At 46.7% G+C, this 13,064-nt stretch overlaps 1 protein-coding gene across 7 annotated transcripts in view; it reads right to left on the reverse strand.

Moving 5' to 3' along the window:
• Nucleotides 1–9,341, reverse strand: part of LOC135319961 (junction-mediating and -regulatory protein-like) — a 92,267-nt gene extending 82,926 nt beyond the window's left edge. For all 7 annotated transcript variants that reach the window (XR_010379059.1, XR_010379060.1, XM_064482296.1 and 4 more), the window contains exons 1-2: nucleotides 9,057–9,341; nucleotides 7,544–7,678 (exon numbers count right to left, since the gene is read on the reverse strand). Coding sequence is in view for 5 of the 7 variants with exons in the window: in XM_064482296.1 (XP_064338366.1) it covers nucleotides 7,544–7,678; nucleotides 9,057–9,239 (318 nt within the window). In the remaining 2 variants the exon portion in view is untranslated. The remainder of the gene's footprint in view (nucleotides 1–7,543; nucleotides 7,679–9,056) is intronic.
• Nucleotides 9,342–13,064: the final 3,723 nt, after the last annotated feature.

Raw genomic sequence — 13,064 nt, forward strand, 5'->3', positions numbered from 1 at the left:
AAAAATATACCATCATCCAACGTAGCTATTCGTTGACATATGAAAAAAGTGTTGTGGTGCTAGCTATGATGTAAAATTGACGAAAGTGAATTATCCTTTCTAAACAACACTTGTGAGATAGAGTCACTTAGGAAATAAAGGCCCCGCGCTGCCATCACCCCAGGCTGTGGCAGCGCTCTAACGCGCACGCGCACACGCCGTGCGGGGTCGCCTAGGAAACAGCAGCCGCCGGTAGCAGGACCGGACGGCACGGCGGAGCGGGACTCCGCACGCAGGGCCAGTCGCTGCAGGAGGTCAAGGCTCTAAGACGCATAAGTATCAAACCTCAGTGTTCTTACAGTTTGATGAATAATCCCATCTGGTTCAAACAGACCATAAGCACTTCTAATTTCACATCTAAAGTAAGTGCTTTTTTACAACTTATTTTCAGAATCTTTCAAAATTATACCCAGAAGTTTCTTCAGATACTCCAAAGACACTTCTGGCCATGATGCACAGCCATTATATCACTATGTGGTACCTTTTATATTATGGTATCTTTGAACAAGAAATGCAAGTGTCCCTACTTTTTGGCTGCATCCCTTCATAGATGGCATTGCCCATGTTCCTCAGTCCATGGTTTTCATTACAACGGAGGCAAAAGTAACTTGAACAGTAGACTGTGCAGAATTTTTTTAAGACAGACCCCAAGGAACACATCTCACTTAGAAAACAGAGGCCACCTGAAATAGCCAATCTCAGCTTTGCAGTAGTGGGATGCTCAGACTGCATGCAGGTGCACTTGGCAGTTGTCCACATCAGGGGTCCATAAACTATGAGCCAAATCCATCCTACCTCCAGTTTTTATGCATAAGGTTTTATTAGAACACAGTCACCTTGATTCACCTACAGATTGTCTGTGGCTGCATTTGCACTACAAAAGCAGAACTGAATCATTGTGACAGGACCATATGGTCCACAAAATCTAAAATATTTACTAACTGGTCCATCACCAAAAAAAACCAAAAAAACAAAAAACAAAAAAAAAAGTTTGCCAACCCCTCCTCTACACAACGAGATGCCAGAGGCAGCACAAGAATACTCCAAGTACCATCTCCAATGTACACGTATTGGGTTGCTGCTAGCCTAGGTATGGGCTGCTAGTTCATCTGGTGTCAAACACACAAACACAAATGCACACTCCTAAGCCTTTTTTATCATCTCATATCAATCCCAAAGTTGCCAGGGCAAAGCACATGACGTTACCATTTCCAACTACCAGAGTCCCACCCTTCCCACTGCCTTTACTAGTAAATTATGTTAACCCAAAAAGACTGCCCTTTAAAGTTCATCAAACGATGATTTCACTTGCATAAAAATGTTGTGGAAGATAGCGGATGAGGAGGGAAGTTGCCCATATGAAACCTGTTCAAGAACCACCTTAGATCTAGCTCCCCGTCTAAATAGATCTTCCCTGGAAGTTCTGCCATTGGAACAGTCATTCCTAAGAAAAGGCCAAAGAAGCTACAAAGGAGGTGGTGAATTCAAACTAAGGAACACAAGATAGCATGGCTATATAGATTCCCTACCTCACAATCCTCAATCCTTGTTGGCATCAACAGTAAATTCCACTCTTCACAATGAAAATTTTTAAATAGTTTGAAATTTTTAAAAAATCAGTCTTCCAGCATCTTATGCTTCAAAAATGTCAGGACTTTTTATGTGTCAAGTTGGTTTTATTTGTTAGTTTTTTAATAAAAATATTTTTTAAAGGCATTTTCAGCAATGCTCTGCCAGCAAAGGGCTGTCCCATCCACTGTATGGGACACAAAGATGCACACCACCAGCCAGCAGGAGAAGCAGCCTTCTTTGCCAGCTATTTTAACCCCACTTCATCATGTTGGGGACAAAACTCAGCATGATAATGAAAGGCAAATTTTAAAAACATGAATTTGGTGAAACAGATCTGTCCTTTATGTATAAGTTCCTTAACAGTGAAATCCTACATATTCTTCTGAACTTAACCTCAAGAGACTTACATACCCTACAAAAAGCTTGCCAGTAGTTTCAAAAATAATCATGTGTCCTGAGACTGACTGTTCCTCCCTTTTCCACCTCAAGTTTTACTCACTTTAGAAGCATCTATTTTAGGGAGAGTCTCATCCATCTCTGTTCTTACTGTACCTTTGCTAACTTTAACAGGTTCTCCTCTCCCAAGTAAAAATACCCATTTGTCAGCTCTTTGCTCTCCATCAGTGCTCTTGAGAAACCTTAATACTTTGATAATGACTTCCAATTCTACATTTTCAGCATATTACTCATTATTTTGCTGTCTTGAGATTTCATCGGTATCCAACTTCAACTCGAAAATTTAATGTCCAAAACAAAGTCCACTGCCCCATTTCTGAATTACTTTGTATCACAAACCACTAGCACCATGCTAATATATTGCAAGCACTTTTTCACTCCTCCATCTGTATCGCTCTTCAGTGACCATGGTATAAAAATGTTGACTCCCTAGAAAAACAAAATCCTAATCCAGGTATAATGCCTTGGTTTAAAATACAATTTCTCTATGGTTTAAAACTACCCTCTCAGTAACATTGTTCTCAACTGATTCTTTGAGCTGTAAACACATACCCACACAAGCACAAACTGACCCTAAGCTACTCAATAACTTCCCTATGATTTCCCATCAACCAACTTCCTAATTATTTCTGCTCCCCACATCCTCCAGTTCCAAAGGTCTTCAACACTTTATCTCCACCTGCTCTTTCCTTCCACTGGCTCAGACACTCCAGTATGTTCTGTGTAGTCCAATATCAACATTTCCCCAATGAAAAATGTACAAACACACTTACATCTATAATATACCAAAAACTTTCTGGCATATAGTGGTCATAGATTAAAAACTGGTCCATTTCCCTTTCCCTACAGTTTTGTGCAATCTGTGTATTATTGTCTCTGCCATTCATAAGTAAAAGCATCTCAAAGGCAGGACCCCTAATTACTTTGTTGTTTCTTTGCTCCTAAATACACAATAAAACACTGACATGAGTTTTAACCAATCTATAGTAAAAGCAATAAAAGTCTTAAATTTACTAAGCAACTCTGATGGAGTATAATTTACATTCAAACTATTTTGTTGGTTTGTCCTCCCTTCCTCCCCCCAAAAGCAGCCTATGCAGGACTAGATTTCTCTTCCTATCTTTGTGAAACATGGGATACATGACTTCCTCATGGTCACAAAATAACAGATCCAGCAACAGTTGTCTTTGATCTCACATCTAACATTACATCCATTACACAATAATTTAATGTCAGCATCTATTTAAAATAGACAGAATTTAAGGTTCATAACAAAGGCATAACAAGAACAAGGCATATAAAGAAGAATAAAACAGCTGGAGAAGTTCCAGAGGAGGGCAAAGTGATTGTAAAACAGACAAAAACAGTCAGGAACGATGACGGTAAAGAGGAATAATGAAAATCTACAAAACCAGGAAAAGATGAACTCCAGCTCGTTTTAGCATTTCTCAAAACACACGCTCGGGACTTGTCCTGGAACTTTAAAGAGACAGATTTTAGATAAATAAATGTATTGCTAATAAAAATGAGGGCTAATAAACTTGTAGAATTTGTCACTTCAGAAGAAAAAAGTACAGGCTAAAAAGTGTTTGAGAAAGTTTTAAATAAGTTTGATCAAGGTCCTGAATGGAAAAGTTAACACAGATGACCCAGGCTTACATTCACTCCACAGAGCCTCTCTCAGCAGTGGCTTCAGAACTAAGCCCACACAGCTGTCCGGGGGCCTGTGATCCTCAGTATGGTACTGTCTGCATTGTTATATAAAATTCCACCTATGCCTAACACTTAAAGTCTGCGTAAATATACAAAATATTCATTATCTTCATCCTCCTTAATTTGGCACTCTGAGAGGATACTTAAAATACAAATCAAAGATTCTATAGACTTCTCCTTTAAAGTAACAAAAGGGGATAAAAAATCATCCTCATTTAATAGAGAAGACAACTGAAATAAGTCACAAGTCATTCCACCAATTAAAAAATGCTGTCGATTAGGACATATGCTACTCAGGGAAAAAAATTTGGCTAAGGAAAAATGAAATATCTTTTTAAAAAACTGGTTAAAGTACTAAATGCTCTCCCCCAAGTCAGTTATGATTCCTAAGAACCCCAAGTTTCCTGAGTAACTGATCTGTTACCACATCCTGCTGATACGCAGGAACTGCACCCAGGAAATGAGAAGGTAAAAAGCTCCTGTACTGAAATGAAAACTCTCAAGGAAGAATGCAGAAAAGAAAATAAATTTTACATTCAGGGCCTCACAGAGTCAGAGGCTTCCATTTGGGAACCCAAATAAGAGTTGCCCAGAAACAAAACCTACAGCGCTGTTTCCCACCCGATGTACCAGGAAAAGCTACATACACAGAGATGTCCTATGTGCGCACATATGCTCTGGCTTCCTCAGTTTCCTTTTGCCAATTAATGGCCAGAAACATGCAAGTGTCCACTCTGCAGAAAGACAGAACTCCTCAAAAAGAAACCTGCAGGCTTGTGTATCACACGCACAGAGAACTAAAAGGTTACACGACACAGGACTGCCTGATGCCTTCTGCCCGCAGTGAGGACTCAGGTACCCCGCTCATCTATATGCTCCCAACACTCCAGGAAAACAACGGCAAAACACTGCAGGATGCACGGGCACCCTCCCCCTTCCCAGAGCCACTCACACTTTACAGAAGAGCCAGAGCTCTTTAGGTGGGCTGGTTCCCTTCCTCCTCGGGATGGAGGCGGCAGCTGAGGCAGGGCCCGCGCCTTACTGAGGAAGAAGCGAAGCGGGGCTGGTACCGCTAAGCCGGGCAGCCACCCAGGTCTTTTCAGTGCCGACAGAGCAGAGGAGGCAGCGGCCCCACTTCCCTCCTCTTCTCTTTCTGGGCCTCTTCAGGCTGCGTCTTCTGCCGGTTCTGGTCCACTTGTCCCTGGACAGTCAGGTTTGGGATGCTCTGTATTTTGATTTTAATAAAGTTCCCTCTGGGCGAAGGCTGCAGTCGGCCCTCCAGGTCCCCCCAAACCAGAATCCCTCGGGGCTGGGGTTGGGGTGGGGCTCTAAGACCTCCTCCCAGAGTCCCGCCGAGGAGCCAGGGTCCAGTGACTGGTTGAGGGAGAAGACCCCAAAGGGGGCAGAGGGGAGGGGGAGAGAAGGAAAGGATGGCGGCGCCGGTCCTGCTGATCCCGCTGCCCGGGCCACTACTTCATATTGGGGTCCCCGCCCACACCCCTGGCTAGGGGGTGGTGGCCGAACTTGGGGTCCCGGCTCATTTACTCAGGGTCGAGATGCTATAGACGCAGGAGGGTGGCGGAGATGACACCGAGGTGGGGGATCCAGCCAGCTCCGCTCGGCGCCGCCCCGGCTTCCGGCTCCCACAGGTGTCGCTGCGGCTGGGACCCCCTCCCTCCACCTTGGGGGTCCCTTGCCTCACGCCCCAGGATGAGACAGGGGCTCCGGCGGAGCCGCTGATGAGCCCCGCCCGAGGTAGCCGCCTCCCGGCCCCCCCGGCCGCAGGCTCGGGCTCCGGCGTGTGCAGATGCCGCTGCCGAAGGGGAGGGGAGGGGGGAGACGGGGGGCCGTGGGTCCTGCTGGCCCCAGGTAGGGCGCAGGTCTCTGTTGGGCCAGTGCACAGGGTCTGGGTCCCTCGGTTGCTCCCTCTCTCTCATGCTGGCGGTGGTGGCAGCAGCTCCAGAATCTCAGCTTGCAGTCTTGCTCCCTCAGTGCCTGGGTCTGGCCTCACTCCAGAGAGAAGGGAGGAAGGAAAGCGGTCCAGACTGATGACACTTATAAGGACAATAATCCCATTCGGGAGGGCTCCACCTTCACGACCTCGTCTAATCCTAATCACCTTCCGAAGGCCTCACCTCTTAGTACCGCTGAGCATCTCATAAGGAGGAAAAGGAAGGGGGGTGGAGGGGCAGAATAGAATTTCAACTTGTGAACATTCAGTCCATAACACCCTTAAAGATGTTTTTCTTAAGAAGCCCGTCTACCCCAGAAATGAAATGCCAGTGTTATAAACCACAGAAATTTCTACCATAGTTTTTGTTTTAAATAGCAATTTAAAACAAATTTGGTATGAAAATATTGGTAACACGTAGAATTTTCTTTTTGGCTTCTTAAAGTTTAAAACTTCTAGCTATGTAATTCCAGGATCATTTTTAATAAATGAATTTGTGATCTCTAGATGACTGGCTTTTAATTTCTTACACTATCATTGCAAAACACATCATATTAGTGACATTTTAAGCTCTTTTTTTAGACCCATGTGTAAGAATGATGATTAATTTCCCTTTTACAACCACAAATTATTTTTATTTAGTTTAAAACAATCTGAAACTTACAGAAAACTGCAACTAGAATATAAAGAACTTTTTTTTTAATCTTGAACACCCATTTGGGATTGAGTTACCAACCTGACTGTAGTTCCCTGAGGCAGCTCCAACCTTAGCTCCCTTTCTCAGAGGTGGGAGGTGGGAAGACGTGGACTATACCTGGCCCGATCTGCACAATAACTCCTCCATCATTTGCATTTCTGTTGTTCTGGGTGGGGGCAGTTAAGGTCTTGGCCCCAAATTCTGGGCCAAAGGCAGAACTCATGCAAACTGTCCCCTGCCCCAGGAAGTGCAGTTTCTCAAGTCGGTGGGAGGAAAAAGGCACACCCACAGCAGAGCAGGGGCAGCAGAGGGGAGTGACCCCAAATTTAAAACCCTGAGGAGCGGGTCTGAGGACAGTCTTGGCCCTGCTGTCCCGAGCATGAAGTGAGCATCCAGGCCTCACCTACATTTGCCTCTGAATTTCGTGCTTTCCCAGAACGTCTAAGGGGTGGACTTCAGCCCCCAGGCTGTCACATGACCCACTATGGTCATGTGATTCACGGACACCGGGGACAGTGGTTAGTGTCTTTTCACCTCTCTGAGCACAGGTTGGAGTGGCCGTGGTTTCCCAGGACAACCTGGCTGGTAGGAGCAATCTCCGCTGCCCTGGTGGAGGCTCTGTGGCCTCCTCTGTGCTCCTGGGAGTAGTGCAGTGACAACAAGGTCACCAGAGCCGAAGCAGGAGTGACAGGTGTGGTGGGCCCACCCATGGCTTCCTGGGAAGTGCAGGTTAGCTTCCCTAAACCTTGTATTTCCTCACTTCTCATCTCTCCCTAACCTTCTCCTCTAATGTCCTTTCAGCTTTCTGCTTTACAAGGGGAAGCCTGGGGGAAAAAAGTAACTTATTGGATGATTTCCAATCTGCACTTTCCATGTGTAAAGCCCAGTGTGGGCTTTGTGAGAGAAACGCAAACCTGTGAGAAAGAACTCTGTTGTTAGGATAAGGGACTGTGATCCACCATCTAGTGGACAAGAATTGAAAATACACAAGCATGTTTTCCTTTTCCCTTGTCTAGAAAAACAAGTGTCCCAGAAGTGCACAGCCTAGACCTAGGCTCCAGCCTTCGGCAGTGAGTAACCAAAAGCTATGACTGGAGCCCAGACTAGGTCCTTACCTCCTGGATGCGCTTCCTGGTCCTTCTGCTGCAGCTCGCTAAGGGTTCATAATACTCCCGGTCGTGGGTTTCCATGAAGAATTCTTGGGAGAGGATCTTCCAGCCACAGGTGTCCAGGTCGTGGCCCAAGCAGACCTGAAGTCGATGATGTTAGGTAGTTAGATAGAAATGAGCACTGGGCAGGGGGAGAGGAAGGGGGAAGGAACAATCCAGGAAATAACAGTATGTATGCATTCAGGATAAGGGACTCCAGAAATTTTTGCTTTCTCTAAATGACGGCCAGCAAAAGAAGCCACTTAAAATCAAAATGCTGCAGCTGCATATAAGAGAAGGACCCGGTGTAACTTGAATCAATGCTCATTGTAATGTAATTAACATTACAGTCTGAGCCCCCTCCCATTGGTTTCTCTATGTGCTTCATGGGTAAAAACCTGCCCAAAAGGGGATGGGCATGCCAGAGCACAAGGAACCTGAGCTGTCAATCAACCAGAGCAAAAGGAACTTGAGTTGTCAATCAGCTTGTTCACTCAAAGAACCTGAGCCATCACACACACACACAAACACACACACACACACACACACACACACACACACACACACACACACACACACACACACACGCGCCCCTAAGCCAGAATATAAGACAGAAAAACAAAGGAGCAGCGCCATTTTTCCTCTCTTGGATTGGCCAGCTCCCAATTCTTGGGAAAGTACTATTTTTTACTACCTTTTTATTTTACTAATAAAAATCTGACTTATATCACACTTTCTTTCTCTCGTTAAAAATTCTTTCTTTGAGGGATGACTAAGAAACGAGGTAATTCTTATTTCCCTTTTCCCAGTAACAGTAACAGTGGCGATCGCCTGCTCAGTCACCTCCGGGACGCCCCCAAACAGCACTGTCCACATGCCCAAGATCTCCTCGGGGAATATCAGCAAGCACGGCTCCAGCTGCGAGTTCACGGGGCTTGGCTGCTGGTGCACTGAGCGCAGATCCTGGAAGAAGCGCCCGGCCCAGCTTCACGCCTTGGCGGGGACTCCAGCTCCACAGCGGGCGTCCGATGCTCCATGACCGAGAGTCCCAGGTATGCCGGATCCGCCTCATCCTCCCTCACAATTTCTAGCACCTCAATCTAGGTCACCATTCTGCAGGCGCTCACTATCCGCACTGAGGACACCTGGGCCTCCATAGGCTCCAAGGGGGCTGCCACAGAGGCACATCTCTACCTGCAGATGTGCTCAGGATCGGGCTGGACTTGGCCCACACTGGGATCCAGAGAGGGCTTCCCACCTCTTTTCCAGACAAACTTCAGGGCAGCAGGTCCCCTCGAAGGCTGCACATGCTCCATGGAGAGCCACCCTCCGTCCAGGACGGGAGCTTCTGGGGCCCAGGGCTTCTGCCCTGAGTCACTGAGGCAGCGGCCTCAGGCCAACCCCTGCCTGCTGTGCTGCACAGCCTGCAGGTCCTGTTGGACATGGGTGTGCCAGGCTTGGCGCCCCATCCCGCACCCACCTGACCGCTGGTGCCGCTCCTCTGCCTCTGGGCCATCCGGTTGTAGCAGGTTATGACAAACTTGCCCTCAATCTCATTCCAGGAGATGATGAAGATGAACTTGTTCTTCTTCCGCTTGTAGAACACATGCAGCCGCCAGGCAACCCAGTCCAACTGGAGTCTCTCCTTGAGCGCCAAAAACATGGTGGCTCCAGGGCCAGGCCCCGGGGAAAGGGTCACCAGCCCTGCCCGCCAACGGACTCAGCCACTGGCCGTGCCGTGCCCAACAGCACCCCCGCCCCCACAGCTCACCCTTGCCAGGCACCTTCAGCCATCCTAAAACGCTGGGGGTGCTCTCCCTGCTTGCTCGCCCGCCTCTCTGCCCTCCGACCGCCCCGCTCCTTTGTGGCGCAGCTTGCGGGAAAGAGAACACGCCCCCAGGAGCATGTAGTTCACTCGGTCACGTGAAGGGGTATCTGTTTACAAGCCCCGAGCTGCCGCAGCGCCTGGCGCCAGCCCTAGCCACCCACTGGGGCGAGGCCGCGGTGCTGCACCTGCGGGTCTCCGGAGGTGAGGCGCGGTTCCGTGGGGCCAGGCAGGTGGTCGGGAACCGTGTGTGTGTCTCCACCGCTAGTACCAAGGCCGATCTCCCCGCTCCTCCTCCTCCTCTTCCCGGCAGCCAGGAGCTGGCTTGACGGAGGGTCGCGTCTCCTAAACTTTGTGCCTCAGTATTGTCACAATGTCGCCAGTCGGCTGCTGACTTAGGCTCCACCAGGATGTAAACACGGACACGTGCCGCACTCCGGTGCCGCGGTAGCGGCGGCAGCGCGCACAGCCGCCCGCTCCCGTTGGCCCCGCCCCCAGCACCCCCGCCCCGCCCGCTGGCTGCTGCGAGCCCCTCCCTTCTTCCTTCCTCGGAGCCGCCTGCAGGCTGGAGCCGCTGATTGGCCGGCGGTGAGAGTGGCAGGTGCGCCCTGCAGTAGAGGTGGCCTCCGAACCCAGGAAAAGAGGAACAAAGACGGAGGGACTGAGAAGTTTTGAACTCCATTTATTCAAAGGGACCCTCAAGTGTAAGTTTTCCTCCATTCACCCGGAGGGATAACTTCTAAATTCAGAAAGTACTCCGTATCATATGAACTATGTGCTTTATTTTATTGAGACCCCCTAGGCTGTTGAATTCTCTCCTAACATCCTTATGATACAATTTTTAAGATATGAAAGGAAGGTGTCTGAAGACAACTCAGTAGAACTCCGAAACAAAATAAAATTAAGTGAAAGTTAAAAAAAAAAGAAAGAAACAAATAGAGGAAGGAAGGGAGGAAGGAAGAAAGGAAGAAAGAAAATACAGAGAGACACCCCAAGCCCTACTACCTCACAGCACCTCTGTGGTTTCCCGCTACCTCTCCTTTTCCTCCATTCTACAGTGGCATCTTACAATTATTTTCTTGGGTTTTTATTTTATTTTTGCCATTGCTTCCTTTAAAAAAATAAGAACTTAATACACACTGGAGTTTCAGAGGACAGCATTTAGGATACTGAAAGGAAAATTGACAGCAGTTGAAATCAGTGTTGGCAGACGTAGTTAAGGACCTTATCATGTCTGTCCTGAACTTTTCATTCAGCAAGTGTTTATTGAGATACAAATGTGTACATGCCAGGAACTGTGCCCTATGATAAAGATGTGAATAATAATGGAGCTTTTTTAAAGCTACTATTTACTGAGCACTTAAGTTGAGAGGAGCTGTACACACATTACTTCACTTAACCCTTACAATCTACAAGAGAGATCAATGAAATTTATATACTTTTTCCAATATGTGCTAAATGGGCTAGGACAGTCATAATCCCTGCCCCAGTAGAGTGTTTGGTCTTAGTGGAGCAGATAGATAAGTGATCTGACAATTGCAATTCTGTATGGCAACAGCTACCATAGGAGAGGTACATGTGGCTGAAAGACATTGGAGGCCACCTCAACCCCTGGGAGGATGGAGAAAGCTTCCTAGAGGAAATAGAGGCTAAATTTGACCTAAAGCACCTAAAGGATGAGGCAGCAAAGGTTGATGAAGAGAAACCGGCCACTTTCAGTGAGAAAAACCCATGTGAAAAGCTGCACAATGTCTCTGTTATCCCCCCATAAAACAGACAGATAAAGTGAAGCACAGAAATTAAGTAACTTGCTCAAAGTCATGGTGGCTGAACCAGAATTCAAAGCTTGTTTTCACTTCCTTGCTTATCCAACTTCCTTTCTCTCATCCTCCCAGTGGTCTTTTGTCAATACTCTGAACCCTTGAACAACAGGGGTTGAACTGTGAAGGTCTATATATACACAGATTTTTCCCCAGTAAATACATGGAGAGCAGATTCCTAACATCAGCTGTCACAATGCAAAACCCAGGGCCTGCACCCAATTTCTGGATTTGTTTAATTTGAACAGACCCAGATACCATTGGCTAAAATGGAGGGTGAGTGCCCGTGAGAAAGGACTCTTTAATGACAAGAATAATTATAAACATTCTACCTACCCTTCTACAAAGGGCCTTATGAGAAAACTGTACCAAACACTTATTGGACTTAAATGATGCCCAGATAAATAAAAAGGTCTTCAGGAGGCCCAGGCAGTTGTGCAAGTTTCCTGAAATCTCAGGCCATGTGAACCAGCAGATCTGATGGTAGCTAGAAATAGCTGTGCTGATTAAAGAGAAAAAAAAATGTTGGCCTGGTTCACATGTGGGTTAGGGTGGCATACTGATGGCAGCCATAAGTGAACAGTTGTCACACTACATCTGCACTCAGAGCTCGCCCTAAAGGAACGCATCCCTAAAGGGAGATCCTCCCAGTGGGAAGAGCTCCAAACAGAACAATTCATACATTACATTATATGGAGGCAGAAGTGTCCTGAGCTATGGATATGCATAGACTACTGGGAAGTAGCAAATGACTTTTTGTCAGGGGCTTTGGTAAAGCAAGAAAAAAAAAGAAAAAGAAAACAGAGACAAGGAAATCTGGGGGCAGATATATAGCATGCAGAACATTGTCTCATGTTAGTGCCCACCAAAGAGCACTCTCTGAATAGAAGACTCTCAGCAATCAACTGGACAGCTTAGTTTGCTCTGTGAATGTGAACTATACTGCATCCTTAACCTTTAGAAGTCCCTTGTTTGGACAATTGACGCATGAACAGATATGACACCATGGCTGGGAAGAGCCGTGGGCACAGCAGACTAGGCTCCCTCTCCCTAATGCAAATCTAGACCCTGCTCCTTTCTGAGTGCCCAGCTTGTCAACAGTAGAGCCTGGTCCTGAGTCTGTGATATATTATCCCTCAAGGGGATCAGCCAGCCATTTGCTGTCAGATTAACTTTATTGGATCCCTTCCACTCTAGAGATGGCAACAGTTCATCCTTGCTAGAATGTAAACCTACAATGGTAATGCATTTTATTTCTCTGCCAGCAAAGCCTCCACCAGCACCATGAATTTGGGGCTTACAATGCCTTATTTATTGGCACAACATCCTCTACAACACTGTGTTTGAGGGATTAATTTATGACAAAAGTTGTGAAACTAGGGGTGCATGAGCACAGATTCCACTAGGATTACCATCTGTCCCATCACCTAGAAGGAGTTGATCTGATGTAGTGGTTGGATGAGCTGTTGATGGCTCAGCTCAAGTTTCAGGTTGGGGAAAGTGTGTGCTATGTGTGCTGTATTGATGGCTGAAATATGGTGCTGTCCTGTCAGGAACCAAGAGGTGAGAGTACAAATGGCCCCATTTACCATTACTCCTAGTGACTCACTTTCAAAGTTTATGCTTCCTGTGTCTGAAGCTTTAGGCTCTACTGGATTGGAGATCTTGGTTCCCAAGAAGGAAAACACTTCCACCAGAGGACAACATAAGCATTCCACAGGATCTGACTATCATCTAGCCACTTTGGGCTCCTAATTCCAGTGATTGCCTTCTCATTCCTGGGTCATCAAGCAAAATAGAATTAATATGTTAATATATTTTCAAGATTAACTTGCCCTTATTA

This window comes from Camelus dromedarius, chromosome 35 (genome assembly GCF_036321535.1).
Source record: "Camelus dromedarius isolate mCamDro1 chromosome 35, mCamDro1.pat, whole genome shotgun sequence".
Classification (NCBI taxonomy): domain Eukaryota; kingdom Metazoa; phylum Chordata; class Mammalia; order Artiodactyla; family Camelidae; genus Camelus; species Camelus dromedarius.